The sequence below is a fragment of the Pseudochaenichthys georgianus genome, chromosome 23 (assembly GCF_902827115.2).
Source record: "Pseudochaenichthys georgianus chromosome 23, fPseGeo1.2, whole genome shotgun sequence".
Classification (NCBI taxonomy): Eukaryota; Metazoa; Chordata; class Actinopteri; order Perciformes; family Channichthyidae; genus Pseudochaenichthys; species Pseudochaenichthys georgianus.
Window position 1 is genome coordinate 15,508,549 of NC_047525.1, and position 20,423 is coordinate 15,528,971.

The 20,423-nt window shown below is 40.9% G+C and overlaps 1 protein-coding gene across 4 annotated transcripts in view; it reads left to right on the forward strand.

The window, feature by feature from the left end:
- The window catches only part of LOC117439257 (anoctamin-4-like), a 93,013-nt gene that overhangs the window by 22,151 nt on the left and 50,439 nt on the right, over positions 1 to 20,423 (forward strand). For 3 of the 4 annotated variants that reach the window (XM_034075106.2, XM_071201761.1, XM_071201762.1), the window contains exons 3-6: positions 6,475 to 6,699; positions 15,018 to 15,218; positions 15,848 to 15,996; positions 16,128 to 16,277. In XM_034075106.2, the coding sequence (XP_033930997.2) occupies positions 6,475 to 6,699; positions 15,018 to 15,218; positions 15,848 to 15,996; positions 16,128 to 16,277 (725 nt within the window). Of the gene's footprint in view, positions 1 to 6,474; positions 6,700 to 15,017; positions 15,219 to 15,847; positions 15,997 to 16,127; positions 16,278 to 20,423 lie in introns of those variants that run through there. The other variant, XM_034075107.2, reaches the window with a different exon arrangement.

A 20,423-nucleotide genomic window follows, 5' to 3' on the forward strand; every position in this document is an offset into this window, starting at 1 on the left:
GAGCTCTGATGAGAAGACCTTTGGAAAAACTGAGAAAATGCCGCCGAAACTGAATACTTGACTTGGATCATAAATATATTCAACAATTAAACAACATCTTTAATTTCTCTTCACACAATACGTCTCCTTGCAGTATCAACACTAATTCGGCTGACTTTTACATTTGATCTAATTCACAGATAGGTTATATTTACACCATAACGGTGCACAGCTGATATAAAAGGACTGTAGTTTTTAAAGATATTACTGATTTTCTTTGAATGTAAGAATGTAAATACTGAGTCTGAAATAGTATAGCAATATGCTGTAAAATTATGTAAAAGCATGAATAAAACGTGTCCTACACTAATAATACAAAGTTATTATGGCTGTGTGTACCTTGTGTGCACCACCGAGTGGTTAAAGCACGTTATTGAATTATTGTTTTTATGTGTTATAATTAGGGCTGTCAAACGATTACAATTTTTAATCAGATTAATCACAGTTTAAAAATTAATTAATCATGATTAATCACCATTCGAACTATGTCCAAAATATGCCATTTATTTATGTATATTGTTGGGAATGGACAGATAAATGAAAGAAGGCGGATATATCAATTTAACATACAGTATGTATGTTTATTATAACATTTTTCTGCGTGTCAAAATGAAAGACAACCCACACACCTATCAATCATCAAACCGTGGGGTCTTAATTCATTACGTGTTGATTTCTATCAACGGGGGAGTACTTCAGGAAAGTCGGCAGAGGGGGGGGGGGGCTAGTGGAGTACTTCGTGACCACAGAGTGTGAACGTTGTGATCAGCTGTTTTAGCGCAGTTCTCCAGTGAAGGGGGGAGTCTCCCTCCGCAGCCGGTTGGCGTAGTTTTGGCACAGTTCCGTTGTACAGACCGACGTTAACAGCAGCCTGTCTGTGCACACGGAGACCGACTCTGTCGTCCGGTGATCTAACCGCCTTCTGGAAAAGCTTCACAAGTACGTCGGTGCGCAAATGCGCTTTGTGACACAAGTGACGGTACGCATTTCAGATTACGCACATAACCTGCGTACCAGTTATGTGCACCCCTGTACCAGAGCCATATTATTACTATTATATGGCTCTGCCCCAGGGCCGGCCCTCGGCATAGGCAGTATAGGCGAATGCTAAGGGCGCATCAACCCATAGGGGGCGCCGAAAATTGAAAAAAAAAAAAGAGTTAGAAATAAAAAAATATATATATTTTTTTTATTTCATAACAACACAATTTCCCGATTTTGGATCAACAAAGTACATCTTATTATCTTATACTAACAGAACTACGCCTATATTGCGTACAGCACCCATAAACTATGGCACACCCCCCCCCCCCCCCCAAATCAAGTTGAACCGCCCCAGCCCCAGTAAAAACCAAAGGTTTATGTGAAATTGTTCTTTTTTTGAAATAATGGTTTTAGTGTGCAATTATAGGTTTTAATTTTGTATTTGTATTCATTTAAAATAAATCAAACTCCCAAAAAACCTACACAGCTTCTGTGTGCTTTTATTGACATTGGAATTTACTGTGTAAGCGGCCGCGAGGGGGGGGGGGGGGGAGAGCTTTAGAGAGCTCTCTCCTGAAAGACTGAGAGGCTCTGATAACCTCAGCTCAGTGAGGTAAAGGCACACCTTTATATGATCATTATAGTTATACAAAAACAGGTGAAAAACAGGTATAAAATACTGACAGTACAAAAAAGTTGTTATTAATAAACTAGAATACAGTTTGAAAGGGGAGTGATTTGTAAAATATCCATAAAGAAAAAGAAAATCTGCTTTCAGTTCTGTTTCATCTGGGTGCTGAGAGATGTGTCCATAGATCTCCTAATGTTGCTCTCAAAGTGCACCAGATTGATGCTTTTAACTTCAATATAAAAAAAAAGTCTTCCCGGGGGTGCATGCCCCCGGACCCCCCTAGAGGAGCCCCACCCCCCACACTTAAATCATGTTCAAATGGATAGGAAACTAAATACAGTTGCACACATCTTATGTCAATATCTTTGTTTTTGTGGTCATGCCACAACCATGCACGTGCGAATCATAGTGAGTGTCTGCATTTGGGGGGGGGGGGGGGGGGGGCGCCAGCTAAAATCTTGCCTAGGGCGGCAAATTGGTCAGGGCCGGCCCTGCTCTGCCCTGTACTACAGCACAAGTATTCTGCGTCGGGACTTCCTGCAACAACACCACGCCGTTATCAAAGATGTTCTATTGAGAAGACGATCACTACGTGACAAAAGTTTTCAAAACCGTGGCTACTGAAATCAATCTTACTAACTGCTGTCTGTGCAATTTACTCCGCGCGAGTTGGCAGACTTTATTTTGCTTACTTTAACATCATTTTTCATGGTGGGGCTAAGCCATTTCTTGGTATGGGTGTAGCCTACCCTAGCCATACCCTGGCGCTGCCACTGGTGGCACGTATGGGGCGGGCCATTCTGCACATGCGTTAAATGCGTTAAATATTTAACGCAATTAATTCAAAAAATTAATTACCGCCGTTAACGCAATAATTTTGACAGCACTAGTTATAATATAACACATACAAACAATAATGTACTCTTAATATTTTTTTCATCAAATATTATTTGAATAAAAATATTAAGAGTACATATACTTTCATAGGGGGAAAGTAGAAGGTCTGTGATAGAAATATAGAATATAAAAAATCAAGAAGATACTATAAGTGATCTCTACAATAAAACAGTTTAGTGCAGGATGTACAAAGATATTAATAGGAGGAGGTGCAAAACAGAAAAACGAATTAAGCTTTATTTAAACATTAAATAACAGCTTAAGGTCTTCTTTTAAATAAGAAAAAAACGTTGGGGGTATCTATCTACAGATAAATATTAAGCCTGACAAAGTACTTAACGTCTAATATATTGCTTTCCTGCAATGTTAACTATGTTGAAGCACTTATTTTAACTGATATTATACATATGAATTATACTCTTATGTATGTAGATAGAATAAGAAATGTGCAGAATATGAATATGTTTAATGGTCGAGGTACACACATATTGATAGATGTCTTGTAATGCACTGTTGAGGAACCTGTGACCCAAGTGTTTCATTCATTGCATAACTACACCTTAGTTGTGTATATGATATGTCAATAAACCTTTGAAAATCTTGAAAGGGATGTGCAAAATAGCCATAATATACAGTCTTTAATTAACTATTAGTAGAGAATAACGAGTAATGAATATACTGTATTACTCGTTTCCATTCATGTCAATTGCAGATACATGTTTAGTAGGGGTGTAACGGTTCACAAACATTTCGGTTCGGTACGTACCTCGGTTTTTTGGTCACGGTTCGGTTCGGTACGTTTTCGGTACAGCAGAATTTTTTTTCACAAAACAAAACATATATATATATATATTTTTTTATTATTATTAAACTGTGAATAATGTATTCACTCAAATAAATACAAAATATAATAAAATAAACGTTAAGGTGCAGCATTTCGATGAACTGAAATAATCTATATTTGAACTTTACTGTACAAGTACTCACAAAACATAAACTATTAGTTTTGGGTTTTTAATTATTATTAAACTATGAATATTCACTCAAATAAATACAAAATATTATCAAATGAACATTAAGGTGCAGCATTTCGATGAACTGAAATTATCTGTATTTGAACTGTACTGTACTAGTACCTAAGCAGCCAGTTTGACATTATGACTTGCTTGTCATTGTATTTTCATGTTGTTTAAAGAAAAATGAACTTGTCCACATTGCTTGCCGAAAGGGCAGATCAGCTGGCACTAGCAATGTCTCCTGCTGTGGAGAAAACCCTCTCGCTAGGGACAGAGGTAGCAGATACAGCCAGGTAGCGCTTTGCTAACATGGCAACATAAGGATATTTGGCGTTTGTAATAGCTTTGGCTCGGTCTGAACTTTTTGCGAGTGGTGGAGGCTCAAATGCTAGCGGGAGTTGGGTTTGCACTTCAGTCTTTTTTCTTTTGGTACCGGTGATATTCACGTTCGGGTGATGCCTTTTCAAGAGTGTGCAAGTTTGATGTATTGCCAGCCGCGTAACCAATTTTAGTTGAACAATGCCGACAAACAGCTTTGGTTTGGTCCACCTGTCTTTGTCCGTCATCCTTGTATGTAACTGCGAAACCAAAATGTTCCCAAACCGGAGAATTCAATGATGCTGGAGGATTTTCGAGCTCAACTTTATCTGCGTTCGCCATTAATTTTCGACAGTTCCTCAAATTACTGACTAAATTGGAACGCATCCCTCTGACCAGCTCTCATAGCATGCCCTCTCATCCAATGAAATTACTTGCTCGCTCTAGGACGCGATGAGCCCAATGGGAGCAAATTACTCTGAATGCTGCGACGCAGCACCTGAGATTACTTCCAAGAAGTTGTTCACGTTCTCAATTTTTTACGTTTAACGTTATATTCGTTCGGTACACTTCGGTACACTTCGGTACACACGTGTACCGAACCGAAGGGCCCGTACCGAATAATTTCGGTACGGGTACGTGTACCGTTACACCCCTAATGTTTAGTCTTCTCAAGCACCAACTATCAAATATCTCTCCTGATTGTTGGCACTTGACAATCATCCTACTGTACCTGAATTTTACTCAGGTCACGTGTAACTAAAGTCTGATTTAAGGGTTGTTTATATTTCACATAATTAATCAGAATCTGCAAAGTAACTCAAATAAATGCAGTGGAGTAAAAATACCAAGTTAACCTCTGAATTGTCGTGGAGTATAATTACAAAGTAGCAATGAGCTGTCATGTGGGTATATATTAATGCTGCGCATTATGGACACAAGCGATTTTCACCCATTTATTAATTATATGTTTTACATTTGATAACACCAATGTGTTTAATACTGGCAGAACATTTTGCGAAACACAATAGCCAGCATGTGTAGTTCTGAGGGGGTGTTCGATTCCAGTTTTGGATAGTCTGGCGTGGTTTCGTTCCATTTCACACAGCTGTTTGACGCTCTGCGTAACCTTACGGGGACTGTAGTCCTAAACGATAGCTGGGGATTATGGGTAGTGTAGTGTCTTCGGCCATCCTAAACTCAGAAATGTTGACAATCGCAATGATGCTCGAAATGTCCCTTATAGGCCTACGTCTGTTTCCGGTTATTTTTATTTTGAAATTCAGTTCCTGACGGACGCCAAAAAAGCCCGAGATTATGGAATTAAACCAATAAATAAAAGCAAGGATAATTGTGTGTTATTGGTGAGTAAATAACAGTGTGTTATTTTGAAAAGAATAACAAATTAGAAGGAAAAAATATTTAAAAATACAGATTTCCGTATTCTGAGGCTATTTATTGTCTGAGCCCCATTTATTTTCCTCACAGACGGCAACAAAAGTCAGAAAATATACGATTTAAAATAAAAGCAATAATTGTGGCTTGATATTGAGTAAGAACATGTTTTTATGAACCACACAGCTTCCGGTCTCCCACGAACCGACCGGAGAAAAAGACGTGCTGCAGGCAGTAGAAATACATTGCTTTTAAAATCGTGCTGCAACACGAAAAAAAGGGGCAAATCGTGTTGGTGAACATGAATCAATAGATTAAAAATTGTGTTGGTGAACACGAAATGCCGTGAGACTGGGTTGTTCCTTCATAGCCTCGCGTTAGCTTTCTTCTCCAAAATGATAACAGTGGTGTTTATGTACGAGAGATGATGTGTAAGTATCATATATTTGTATACCGGGAGGAAGTCTTTTTAATAAACCAGAAGCCAATGTCAACATACCGATCTCTTTTGTCAAGATCAAATCAGGGCGTAACTTATTTGGTTAGCCTATACAAATACTGTAGAGCACCTGATGCTATCTGTAAACACTTTCGCTTTTAAATTCATTAAAATGCTGGGTGATGCCTGTGTCAGTAAAAGACCGATGATCATGACACTTAATACCAGAGGGCAACATCACTGAGTGGATGATTGTGATACTGTTGACTGTTATGGATCTACCAGCAATACACAGAACCAGATAACTGTCAGAGTGCACCATTTCTTGATAGTAGATGCAATTAAATCCCCCTATGACCATTCATGATAGGAAAGTACATTCAGGGTCATCTTTCATTGTGAATCAGAATCAGAATCAAAATACCTTTATTCGTCTTACCTTTATTTTTACAGCAGAAAAGAGCCAAAGACAGCTTAATATTAACTGAGAAGCATGCATAAAAAAAATTACACCATTTACAAAACACACATCCTGTAACAGTTTTGAAGATATAAAAGCCAGGTATATAATGCACAGTTATTGACGGCCGATATATATTGCACATAATTTGTATGTCACAACAAGGGGTGTTATAGAATAGTCATGAAACATGCATAGTACAATTGTATGTTGTGCGTGACAAATACAAAAACAGAAGAAATCCAAAATATATCTCTCCTCATTTGTCTTTCTTGTGATTGATTTCCTCTTTCAGGGTTTGACCTCGGGGGTCAAGTGGCCATCGGCTTCTCCCATTGGAAGAGTCCTTTCCCAGCGAGCGGCCACAACCTCCCGAGTCCGGACTGCGTTCACTCGGAGGCCTCCGCCGTCCCGTCCATTAGCAAGCATCTGGAGCCGGTGTCCTGCCCAGCGTCGCTGTCAATCACCCCGTTGCCCACCAACAGCGCCAGTCAGGAGACCCTCTGTGACAGCAGCACCAGTAAGTGGAGTGTGGCGCAGTACATGTTTTAAACCAGGGGTGTCCAAACTAAGGCCCGGGGGGCAAATGTGGCCCGTTGTCCATTTCTAATTGGCCCTCAGTAAATTCTTAAAGGTCACCGATGCATACATTTTTTCTAAATGTAGCGACTCATCCTAACTTCACATTGCATTGGTTTATTATCAAATTCATAGACATCTTCTTTTTATTACTTGGTTTGAAGCTCAACTATTATGTAAAATCCACTTTTTCGTGTCTTTTATACATCAACATGTGTCCCCTCTGCGTAAAGAGATTCTGAAAGTTTCAGGAAAAAAGTCCGCTCACTTTTTGTCCTGATCCATGTATATAAAAACCTGTCTGAAAATGAGCTGATCAGATGTTGGACACTTTATGATGTCATAACGATTTTTTTGGCTTGTGTAACCATTAGCCAATAACCAACAAGGTAACCCCCCCCCACACCTTATCACCTGCATCTCCTCCTAGAGCATCATTGTGTTCTTTTTAACCAAATATCTCTCAGAGGGGCGTGGGGAGGGGCTCCTTATGTTCATCTAAAGTAACAGACAGAGAATCAGCACTTTTGAAACAGGGCTGAAACAGAGGGGATTATGGGATGCTACAATGCACAGTTTGGTATTTCGAGTCCAACACTTCAGAGACATGTTTGATATATCTAGGACCTATAATATATTGATGAAAAGCAGTATAATAGGAGACCTTTAAAGTATGATGATAAATGGCCCCCACCTGAAACTTGTGCTTGTCTTATATTGTACTTCTTAAATATATATGTGAGCCTATATTACACAGTAGTTTTCATGTGTTAATAAGCCCACTTTTCAAATACATTCAGTCAATTAGAGCTGAGAACATGTTCTAACAAATATTAGTTTTATTTCCATAACAAGATTTAAATAGACCCTTCATGTTTCCCCTTATTTTAAGGGATGAGCTGCAACAGGATAACTGAAACCCTATGGAGAGCTGTGATGTTTCTTAAATCATATTCAAGTAAAGCATAATTGACCTACATTTGATTGATTTTGCTAACTTGCAGTATACCTCACCGGACCCAGCCCTTTGTATTTTTTCTGTATGTGGCCCTCAGTGAACATTTTTAGGACACCCATGTTTTTAAACCATCAGTTTACTGGAGCAGCAGACTTTTAAAGCGCACACATTCACATTTTAAAGATCATGCTTGTATTTAGGGTTTCTATTAGACCATGTTCAGAAAAAAACATTATTATACTGTCCATCTGAGTATACCTGTATTTATCTTCTGTCTCTTTAAGCTTCCCTCCTCAAAAAGCCCAGTCTGCTGTGATTGGCTGTAGTATCTTTTTTTCTAATGTTATTAATTAAAAAATGTCTTGAGCCCTTGGCAGAGACAATTTACACATTGGTATCTAAAATGATTTGAATGAAATAAATGCCAGACAAAATGTACATGTCATCGTTTAAGGCATAATGAAGCTAACGGTAGTCTGTGTTAAACGCATCAATTAGATATATTTTCCGAGCTTTTTCAGTACATAGTTAGCACAGAGTTATATTTGTACTTTAAAGACTTAAATGTTATGACACATAATGCTTTCATAATAGTAATATTAGCTTTGTAAAATCTAAGAAATACATATATTTTAAATATTTTCCCCCATCACTTAAAGATCCCATGTCATGCTTTTGCGGTTATTACCCGTCCCCTTGTGTGCTATGTAGCTTTTTATGCATGTAAACGGTCTGCAGAGTCAGAACCCCTCAAAGTACACCCTGTAGCGAGTACAACTCTAACACAGAAAAGATCTCCCAAAACGCCTCGTTGGAGATTTTTCATTTTCCATTTTTTTCTTCCTGGGTATGGTGGACCAAATGGACCAATTGGTCCAAATGAACAAATCCGCGGAGCCGTTACATTACGTCCGCGGAGCCTTTACGTTAAGTATTTGGACCAATCCGCGGACTTCCTCACACACACACACTCAATTTTTTCTCAGCTGCAGCTCCGCGGATTTCTCAGCCTGAGACGGCGGGATGCGGCGAGGCTGTGTGTGTGTGTGTGTGTGTGTGTGTGTGTGTGTGCGTGCGCTCTCGGGCTGGGTTTCGCTGTATCTCGACGCCACACAGCAACCAGGAAACCACACCAGTAAGCCAGCTCACACTGTCCGCTCCTCACAGCAGCGAGCCTCGCAACGTCCCGTCAACACGGCATCCAGACCCCACGCAGCATTCTCATCTGTTTGTCATTACTGGTGTCATATTCTGGTGGACTCATCAGAACAGAGTGGGCGAGCTGACCAATCAGAGCACAGTGGGCTCCCAGGGAGGGGGGGGGCAGGAGCTCCAACAAGCCGTTTAGGACAGAGAGTGAATACACATACTATACAGAGATGCTGTATGAGAAACCAATGTGAGTTTGGAAAATTGCACAATTTAAATCTATTCTAGGAGATCTCAACAATGGAAGTATGATCAGTAGAAATGGCCATGTCATGGGACCTTTAAATTGAAATATATTAAAGAAGAGATCTCTTCAGGGTCATCAAGGCCAGAAGGAATGATTACAGCATTATATTTCAATATTCTCATTATGTATATTGTTGCTTTAGACTTGAAAAAAAATCTTACCGTATATACTTAATTGTGTCCTTGGCTTTCTATGAAAAGGTACACTGACACTGTCATTGTTTTGGCTACAGAAACACTGACACATCTAGCCCTTTTTTCTGATTGGACGCTGAGAGAGCAGCTTAACCTCTGATTGGCTGCCAGGGAAGACTGATCAAGAATGCCGATGAACGGCACGCAGCTCCTCTCCCTCTCTCACTCTCTCACTGTAAACATCCTGCTCATGCTTGTGTTTTTCTCCAGAGGAGATCTTTGACAGCTTGTGGTCGTATAGTGTCTCTGACAGACCTGTCCATGTAGGAGTATGTGTGTGTGGGTGTGTGTGTGTCCAATGTGATGTTGGATCGACGGATGCGGTGATGAGGATTAAGGAGTAGGAAGTGGGGATGCTGATTTTCCTCTTGGGACGTCGCGTTTGTTTGTTTCCTCAGCGAGGTCATTTGCACGCTGGGGCTGGGGGGGAAGGAGGGGTGACTGGTGTGTGTTTGTGCATGTGTGTGTATGGGGAAGGATCTCCTGGCTGTTTTGGCGTCTGCTGCGGCTCTGTTGGAAAGCCCCCCCCCTCCCCTCTCTCCCTTCCTCCCCCTCTGAAAGGTGAAGCTGCCTCTCTTCCTCTCTCCACCTTCACTCGGTGAGTGTTGTCAAGTTGTCTTGAAGCAGAGGCAGCTTGTTCACCAGTGTTCTCTCTTCTTTTTTTTTGCTGCAGTGCTCTCTCTCTCTCTCTCTCTCTCTCTCTCACACCATGCAAGCATTTGACCTTCACACACACACACACACACACACACACACACACACACACACACACACACACACACACACACACACACACACACACACACACACACACACACACACACACACACACACACACACACACACACACACACACACACACACACACACACACACACACACACACACACGTGATCGTTAGCAGACAGGAAGGTCTCAGATTATGTGTTTGATGGATACATCCAATACATCAAACTGAAACAGCATCAAGAACATATTAAAAAGATAAAGATAGAAGCCACGTTAACATTTACAGTGTAAAAGTTAGTAAAAACACCACCTAGCATTTTTAAGGGGCAACACTATCCTGAAAAGCAAGACACTGTTGCGATTGGTAAAAAGCAACAGCAACATGTACTCTATAGAAAGCTCCCATATTTACACAGTGTATAGGTGTAGAAGTTGTATCGCCAATGAATGCTGTGCTAACATACATTGCTAACACTTCTGGGAAATCAGTTTCAACATTTCAAAAAAAGTTTAACTGTGACAAACTCGATAGATCTTTAACGATTGGTGCCAATTCTATGGAGCCGAGCTGTGTTGTTGACAGATCCTGGAGCAGGATTAACCAGAATGTGTTCAAATGTCAACGTAGTAGCACACATAGAGTCACGTCTATGTTAGAAGCAGTGTTCTTGAATTACATGTGTTAAATGCTCCAAAAACACCAGATCCTACACTTCCCATCAGGTGTCAGATCATCCCCAGCATTCTTAAATGTCTCCTGTGTGTGTTTGGTGGGATGCAATCAGTCTGTTTTCTGCACTGGTTCAGACCATAACATTTCCTAATTAAGTTTATCAGGTTCTCAGCACTGGGTTTGAATCCAAAGTCTCACTAGTATTAATATGCTCTCAAAATGTGAGTTCTTTCAATTGATCGCGGTGGGAGCTGATGAGCCCACATGAAAATGAACTGAATGGGTTTTATTTCTTAAAAATAAAGTCAAAGCAAAACAACGATGTTAATGTAACGTATGTCTGAGCACTGTGTATCATACAGAAAAACACAGACTGAAAAATTAGAGCCCTGTCTTTCCATTAAGTCATGTAGGCCTGTTGAATGTGCAATCGTGTGGTTTGTGGAGTTACTCTCTGCCTCTAAATAACAAATTAAGAAGGGAGAAAATTGTGTGACGTAGCATTAATATGCATTTTTGGCTATGTCAGGACAGCCATCTCACTTTGTTTAGTCCTTGTTCTACTAAAGCAGTGAGAGCAAGAGGCTGTGTGTTTTGGCTCTGGTTACAGTCTTACAACAGGGTGGTTACAGTTTGATGGTCACATTGTTTTACTGGCCACTGTCTTGGTACAGCAGGTTGTAGGCTCATATATGGTGTTTCAGTATTTGAGGGACAACATTATAGTAAGATGTTCTCGATCCCGTTAAGAAGACCGCTGTGTGTCCTGAGGAAACATGCATCTTGAATATGGGGAGGGGGATTTACTAACTGGTTCTGAAGTCCCCTTTCAAGTAAAATAGACCATAAAGCAGGGTATGCTCTAGCAGGGTACGCTTTCATAGCGTTTTTGTCCGGTTTGTGTGTTGTCAGTTAATTGTATTGTGTTTCTGTTAGCTGCATCCACGGGCTCCAATGTTCCCAAGCATCAATGGCTAATTGGAGCCAAGGATGCTTCCACAACCTCTGTCCCCGGTTCTACGGCTCAGCAGAAAGATTTAGCTGAGTCACCTTTTCATGTCACAAAGTAAAAATCATCACACAGTCCTCCCACCTCTACAGAAGCTCTCCAGAGAGTGAGTGATGGAGATATTTAGATGGAGAATGTATGTCCCCCAACCTTAACAACACTTCCTAGATGATAAATAGACCCAATTAGCTTTTGTGTTCCTGTGGAGAATGTATTTTAAAAGTATTTAATCGTAAATCCCTATAATAGAGAATAAACGTAACTGAGCTGTCAATTTCAGTTTTTCTTTGGTCTTCCCTCTGTGACTTTCACAGATCTTTCTGTCTCACATAATCTCTCTTATTTTCTCTATTCCTGTATCCTTGGAAAACCGGAATGAGCCCGTCGTCATAACTGGGAGAGGTATCACCCTGAAGGGTTGAAAAAATGATAGGTGCAACCAAACCTTTTTTTACGGCTTTAACAAAAATGTACTTTGACCTTAACCTGTTAAACCCCTGTTTTTTTTTTTCACGACACTGTGTCTCAGGGGATCTTAATATTTAAGAACCCATTAATGTGTTATACCAGATTAATGGGAATAATCTCAGCTAACTGACGATACAAACAATTTTTACCAAAACAAAACACAAGTCTCATAAGAAGCATCTAAATAACCCCATGGCGAAAAATGCTAACGGACATTGGCACAGAACTCAAGATAAAAGTACCTTATTACTTGCTGCACATACAAGATATCCGATTAAAGCTGAGGTTCCACAGATTATTTAGGAACTCGCGACAGGGGAAGCAAACACAGACATCACAACACGTACCTTTACGGAGCTTCTAGGGAGATCGTCTCACCGTAGCTGTCAATCTGATCAAAAGACGTGTTCAATGGCATTAAAATGAGAAAAAACGCGGCTGAATCGGATAATCCATAGGTTTTTAACGTCTCTGTATAAAAAAATTATTTCATTTATAATCCATAATTCCATTTTTATGTAAAAATCGCAGAGCAAAAGTTAGCTGCTAATGGTAGCCACCAGAGTGGCTGCTGCTTCCGGTCTTGGCTATGCGGCAGTCCAACACACACACATTACCAAATAAGGACTATGTGTGAGTTCCCCTCGATTCCATTGGCTCTGACGGTTAGAAAGATATGTCACATGTCAAAATCGAGCAAGGGTGGCCAGAGATATGGAAAATCCACCCAAATGGGGGTTTTCTTTTGCTAAATCTGTCTAAAAAGGTCAAATATCACTTGTTTTGCATCAATCTTGATACAGGGTACTTATTATATGTTGTACTTTGGATTCCTAAAGCTTTTTGTCTACTAACCCATCATCCAAGGTTAGTTTTCACTATAAGTACAACATATCTTTTGGACGGACACTATAATTTACAGTTTTTTACCATGTTCAATCTGAATTTTCTTTAAAAGAAAAAACATCTATATTGATTCTGACTTTTCTACATCCAACTCACAGGTTTATCATTACTTTGAGAAAAAAGATTATTAATTTAACCCTTTTAGAAGGGAAGATATGGTCATTTGTTCTGGGAATGTCATTTTCGAGCCTGCAACCTGAAAAACAGGCTCGGGGTTTAACAGGCTAAGCTCATAAAAAGCAAGAAATCTTCCAGGCAGTTTATTTGTTAACCCTGGATTGATTTGAAGAAGTAATCCGGACATGAACTCAAATGTTGTGTGAATGGTTACGACCTAACTTACCCATGACTAATGAATTGCTTTGAGTATCTGACAGTCAGGGGCGCGGGAAGGGGGTGAAAAGTTAGGACGATTATAAGGGCCCGTGACTGACAGGGGCCCCAAACAATGTTAGAACATTAAGAACAAATGTTTAAGTAACCTTTCATCAATCCTCAATAATTAACATTAATAGAACGTTAAATTGATAATGTACTCACTAAACTTACGATTCATTTAACTCTTTTTCTTCCAAAAGTTAATTATCCAAAGCATCGAACACCCCCCTCTATTTAAATATAATGGTTTGGTCCTGCCTCCAAACGCTGTGCGGGGCCCTTTCTAGCAGCAGAGAGTGAGAGCATGTGAGGAGGCTAGTACTTACATGTGTACAATGTCTCAACGACTAACAAAGTCAGGCTTTCAAAAAGAAAATAAAGGAGAGAAAGACAAGAGAGAGGGACTAAAGGGCAACAGTATGTCACCCAGTTTTTCAAAAGAAAAGGTGGGTGTGGTCTATGAGTAGTGGAAATTAGTCTGTTAGCTAAGCATAGTCCATTGTAAATAATAATTGTAATGTTTTGCTGACATTAAGTACTGTTACTATCTTCACAGAAAATGCAGAGGTTTTTCATTTCACTGCTCTTTTAGCTGACATTTAATAAATGCAGGTACATTTTTAGCAGATATTCATACTAAATCAGTTGTCCCTCCCCCTGGTGCCAGGACCAACAGTTCCATCTTTAGGCTCCGCAGCCCTGACCCCCCATAAGGCTTTGCAGTCTTGCCATGCTGTCCATTGAAAGCCAGTTGGCTAGAAAGCTGGACTTCAAGGACTTGATCAGTGACTTTGCCTGTAAGAAGGCTAGGCACTGGGCTCTTGGTGAGTAAGGCTGAGCCAGGGCTCGTAATAACTGTTAAAGGGCAAGGCTATGGTAATGTTCCATTCAAAAATGTTATTAAAAAGGCATGTACACCATAAAAGATGACTATTGAGGTCTATTGTCAGGAATGTTAGTGTTATATCACATAGTGAATTCTACTGCAGCAGAATGTTGCACGTCTGCACAGTGTTATATGTTCACCGCTCAGTGTCAGTAAATATTGTGCAGTTAGTATTGGACTACAAGATAGATGCAAGCCTGTACAGGTAGTTCATTAAAGCATAAATGAGTGGGTTGGGTTCTGGAGGTGTGGTTACAGCATTGTGCTTGGTTGGCGTGACCTGTGGCTGGTGGTGGGGCCCAATGTGATATATTTCCATGGGGCCCAAAATCCCTGGCGGCGCCCCTGCTGACAGTAAAGTTTGACGGTAAAATTCATCTGTAATGCTCGACCACACTGTTCTTATAAAACGGTAGGCTGATCAAGACAGTGACTCACGAGTGGTCATGGCGCACACAGTCAAAAATAAGCATAATAAATATTAGGCTGATGGGTCCAGTAGTATGTGAGATGAGCTGTGAACAGACAGTTGCACACACAGAAACACACACTTACAGGTGTGGCAAAAACATAGTGTTATAAAGGTTTTGTGTTTCCTATAGGTGTGAGTTTATCTCTACATGAGTCTGAGCCTCGGAAGAGGAGCCACCGCCGACGCAGGGTCCCGCTGCAGCCTCTGGCCTCAGGCTACCAGGCTGCGGACAGACCTCTGGCCTTCCCCTTCTGTGGGGGGGCAGACATCATGGAGAAATCCTCGTCTAAAGCCACGGACTCCAGCACTCAAATTGATGAGCCTCCCTTTGGTGAGAACCAGCGCCACTAGAGCTTGAACGTTCTCTACACTTGCCGTTCATATAACACACCAATATTTCTTTAAAACAAGAAGCGCCAAACTCTCTTTATCACATTCTATTTAATGGTTAAGGTTTTAAGTAACAGTTTTGATAAAGCAATCAAAATACAAAGAAGAAGTCTTATAAGGCGCTAGATATGCCTCTCTCTCTCTCTCTCTCTCTCTCAAAGCAAGGCAAGGCAAGTTTATTTATATAGCACCTTTAAACACAAGGCAATTCAAAGTGCTTTACAACAATGAAAGACATTAAGATCATTAAGTGCAGCAGAAACACATTATAAACCAAAGATAATAAAACATGAATAATACAAGTTACAGTGTACATAGTTCAATTAAAAGCAGCGGCAAAAATTAAAGTTTTTCTCGCACACACCAACTCAAAACGTTTGTTTATTTACATATATGTATACAAATGGTGTGGATAAAATATGTACTTTTCAAAGGACTGTGAGGGATACATGCCTTAAATAACGTCCAGGGGATTGAAAAGTGTCCTTTTCCAAGCACCATATACACTAATGAAAATATACAAGTAGTAGCTGTGTATTCTAACTTTCTCTCTGCTAATCTTGCCTCCAGCTGTGAAGAATGTTAATGTGCTTCTTGAGAGAAAAAGGTCAGAGGGCATCAGCAGCCCGTCCAGAGACGACGACTCCACCCTGCTCAACCCGGACACCAACAGCAGCATCCTGGACAACAACACCAAGTCGGACTCGTGCCTCCCAGAGGTCAGTGGGGTAGGGAAGCTGGACAGAAGAACTCTATAGTGTGTAATGATGTGTGTAAAGGTGGAGGAGCCAATGGCCAGTTACTAATTGTTCCTTATTGACTGTGTGTCCTTGATGTGTCTATCCGTCAGGGGAGGAGTAAGTCCAGCTGCCTTTGCTTCAGCGATGGAAAGAGTCGCATTGACTACATCCTGGTTTACAGGAAGTCTAGCTCGCAGTCAGAGAAGAGAGATATATTTGAGCGGAACATCCGTGCAGAGGGCTTACACATGGAAAAGGAGGTAAAATACACTGCTGCTCATTTGTTTATTCATTATGTTGACAAGAGTTCAGCTAAATCATCACGTCAGTGATTTGGCCATACATAACATACATATTATTCAGATATTAGGAGTTCTGTGTCAAGTAAGACCATACAGATTTAGAAGATTTGGTTAGACTCTAGAAAAGACTATGTGTGGTTTAATGTTATTGCAGAATAGCACGTTATTTACTTGCTAGTGAAATAAGTAGGGGGAATTCTCTGGGCAACATCTTAAAAGATTATACTGATAAAATGTTTATGTAGAAATTCTTTCTTTAATAACACAACAACACAGCTTAAAATATCTGACGATGTGTGCCTTTGCTAAAGAATAACGTTTTCAGTATTTTGTGATAGTTTTTTTATTTTAAAGAAAGTTCAGATTGAACATGGTAAAAAAACTGTAAATTATAGTGTCCGTCCAAAAAATATGTTGTACTTATAGTGAAAACTAACCTTGGATGATGGGTTAGTAGACTAAAAGCTTTAGGAATCCCAAGTACAACATATAATAAGTACCCTGTATCAAGATTGATGCAAAACAAGTGATATTTGACCTTTTTAGACAGATTTAGAAAAAAAGACTCTTCTGGGGCCATTTGGGTGGATTTTCCATATCTCTGGCCCCCCTTCTTCTTTTGACATGTGACATCTTTTTCTGACCAGAGCCAATACAATCGAAGGGAAATCGTCCCGCACACACTCATGTTAAAAAAAGGTGATGTCTTCGCGCATTCAATGAAGCTACAGAGCGTAGGAATGGCCTGCTCTACTATTTTAAAACGGAATTGCAGTTTTATTGCTTATAGATTATCATCAGAACATTTCAAAGGGGACACAGCCAAATTGGATATTAACCTATGGATTAACTACATCATCGTTGTTATCGTTGTAATGCCATTGAAGACCAGTTTAGACCAGACAAAGACGAAGGTAAGCCATGTTAGCGTTGTGGGCTACCTAGCGCCACTTGTTTTGATGTACGTTTTTGTTGATAACGTCGCGAGTTTGTATCTTTCAGTGTTGAGGTGAGCGCCGTTAGATTCTGTGTCTTTACGATCATAAACGATGTGTTGGATGTGCAGCTAGGATAAGTAATAAGGGAGCTAGGAGTGATTTTCGGTGCAGTAATAGGTTAGCATTTTTCGCTCGGGCTATTTCAGAGGCTCACTGACTGTTAGCATTGTGTGTTTTTTTGGAGAAAACAAATGAAAAAGATTAGTTAAATGAGTTTTTTCCCGTTATATGGATATAAAAATATTCATAGTTTATTAAATATTAAGGTTCCTTACTCGTTGTTTCTTGCAAATGACGCGATTTCGGCCCTGGAAACGGGTCCGTGGGGTTTAAGAGGTAAAGGAGAATAATTTACACATGGGACTTTTGTGAGATTATGACCATTCTGGCCAACATTACAGGGGGGGGGGGGGGCATCATCCCTGCCAGATTTACGTAGAAGCCCCCTTGTCATTTTATACACCATGAATCCAGAGTAAAATGCTTTTGTTTGCTTTGAGGACTGAAAAGTCACAGCGGCTTGGCCCCTGGGCTTGAGCCTGCATTAGTGTCATCTGTTTAAATATCATTACCATAACGGCCCGTCCACACTACAGCTTCGACAGCTTCAAAAACGGTTTCCAACGCGTCTGCCCATTCACTTTGAATGGGGTGACGTCATATTTTGCCGAACTGCATTGTGGGAAGCAGAGTGGAGCTTTCCTGGCGTTTCAGGCTGCAAAAGTTGAGCAATGTTCAACTTTTGAAGCTTCTGAAGCTTTCGGTGGAAGCGTCAGCCAATCAAATCATATGCCAGTACAAGCTCTAGCCAATCAAACCGCTGCTTGTGTGTCAGGGGCGGGAGATTCATGTGATTGGTTGTTGGTCGAGCTTCAGACACGCCCAGCTCCAAGCTTTCTTTGAAGCTGTAGTGTGGACGGGCCGTAATAACTTTTATATAGTAATCTTATGTCATCAGTTGCTTTTTAAAATTCCAGCAGATTCTCGTTACCTGAAGAATATCTGTGGCATCTGCAGGCAGTGGCAAGTACTTCCGGCATCTGCCACAGAGGCCACTACTCCGTGGCACCTGTGGCAAGTACTTCCGGCATCTGCCACAGATGCCACTACTTGCTGAGGCATTTGCCGCTGCTGAACGCGGGAGTTGCCACAAGATGCCAGAGTAAGAGAAGGTTTACGGTAGCTGCCACTCGCCTTCCGTGGCAAATGCTGCAGTTTAAACCCGTATTCATCGAGTAAAATGTCGCTGTTTAGGCATGACTTTATCGAACTGATCTGTACACAGGACTGATGTGCGATCTCTATTTTTCAAAAAGATTATAAATGATAATTTCTATTCAATTTTACTTGGAGAACGTGGTTTGCTAAAATAAAAAAAGTGCTCAGTGTTTCCCACAGAATTCGATTCTATTTGTGTATTTGTGGGGGCACCCCCCCTGCGGGCACCCCCCCTCCCGCGTTGTAAATGAGTGAGCCACACCGGAGTTGAGGATCTGTGGGGTTTATTCTCCCAAAAATATAATTAGCAGATGCCTTATTCCAAAGTGATTTACATTAGATTACATACATTTACATTTAACTACATTCTCCCTGGAGTAACTGAAGGCTAGGTGCCGAGTTCAAATCCCGCCTGGAACACCACGACTAAGATGTCTAACAAACAAACAAAATAAAATTTGCCTCGGCTACACAACGCTTCAGATGTTCAGACAATGTGCAAAGTTTGCAGCCTACTTGTTGCAAAGTTTGCACCCTTTGTCTTGACATCCGATTTTACGGGGCTTCCTGAACAAATATTCTAATGCCCTATCTTATGGGAAGGCCTCAGGACAGGGTCCATTTATGGAGATCTTCAAGCAAGCAGCCAGGTGTTCTCCTTGGAGCTGGTTTCGGAGGTCTGTTTTCACCTGAGGATAAAGCAAAATGGAATACCACAAACTGAACTAATAAAGAAAATGCATAATAATTTGTTGTGCTTTTCAAAGTGATGTTTTTTCTGTTCATCGTCGAGAAATCGCGTTCACAGTTGACACTAGAAACGGAGATAACTAGTCCTATGTCCGCAAGGAGGCTCAGGCAGGGGTAGAGCTCAGCCCATTCATCAAATTGACCATGCTGTGTGTGGTATAGCCATGGCTTAGGCCCCGGCCACACGAGGACGATAATGGTAAAACGCATATGCAAACGCAATCGCAAAAAAGGCTTCCGTCCACACGCAATAGACACCGGAAAGTTTCTGTCCACACGAGACAGCTCCGTTTAGCTCCAACCGCTTTAGAAGCTGCAGTACATATGCCGAGCCTGTACGTGGCGCTGTAACTTCCTCCACAAAAGCAGAGAAGAAGCATGGTTGTCATGGTTGCCCTTCTGTTTATTCTCCTTGGTGGGGGCCGAGGGAACCGGGCAGAGTTTTTCGCCAGTCAACGTGTATTAAAGTTTAAATCTTCGGGACAAAATTATAAAAGTGCCGGTCAAAGGTCTTCTTTGTTATTTATTGAGCTTTAAAACAAATGAATAACAACTCTATATAATATAATAATAAAATACACGGTGCCTCTCTTTTTCCTCCCTCTCTTCGGACAGCATCAGTGTCTGTCTCATGCAGCAGCTGATCCAGTAATGAGTGACCCGGCCGACATATTTATAACTAGTTTAGGTAGTTTGAGAGGTAATTAAAATAGCTAAGGGTGATGATCTGACTTGAAGTGTGTGTTTTGCTCCGTTCACCGCTGCATCAGAGCGGGAGGAGCTGCAGGTGAGCAGAGCTGCATGTCTCTGTCCTGTCAGATTAGACTTCACTCGCGTTTAGGTCCATATCGAGAGAAAGATAAATAATCTGAATTCAGTATGCAGTTTACTTTGACGCGGGGGTGAGCAGCAGAGGTGGCAAGAGGCGGGGCTATTGCCTCATCATTATCAGAAAATGATCTTATAGGGCGTACACATGGAGCCGTTGGACCCCCCCAGAGCGTTGCGTATGCCGGTCTATCCACCTTGGGACCCGTTATCGTTACCGTAGTCGTTTAGTGCCATATTCTGTCGTCCTAGTGTGGCCGAATGATCTATATGACACAAAACGGTAACGGAAACTACCGTTATCGTCCTC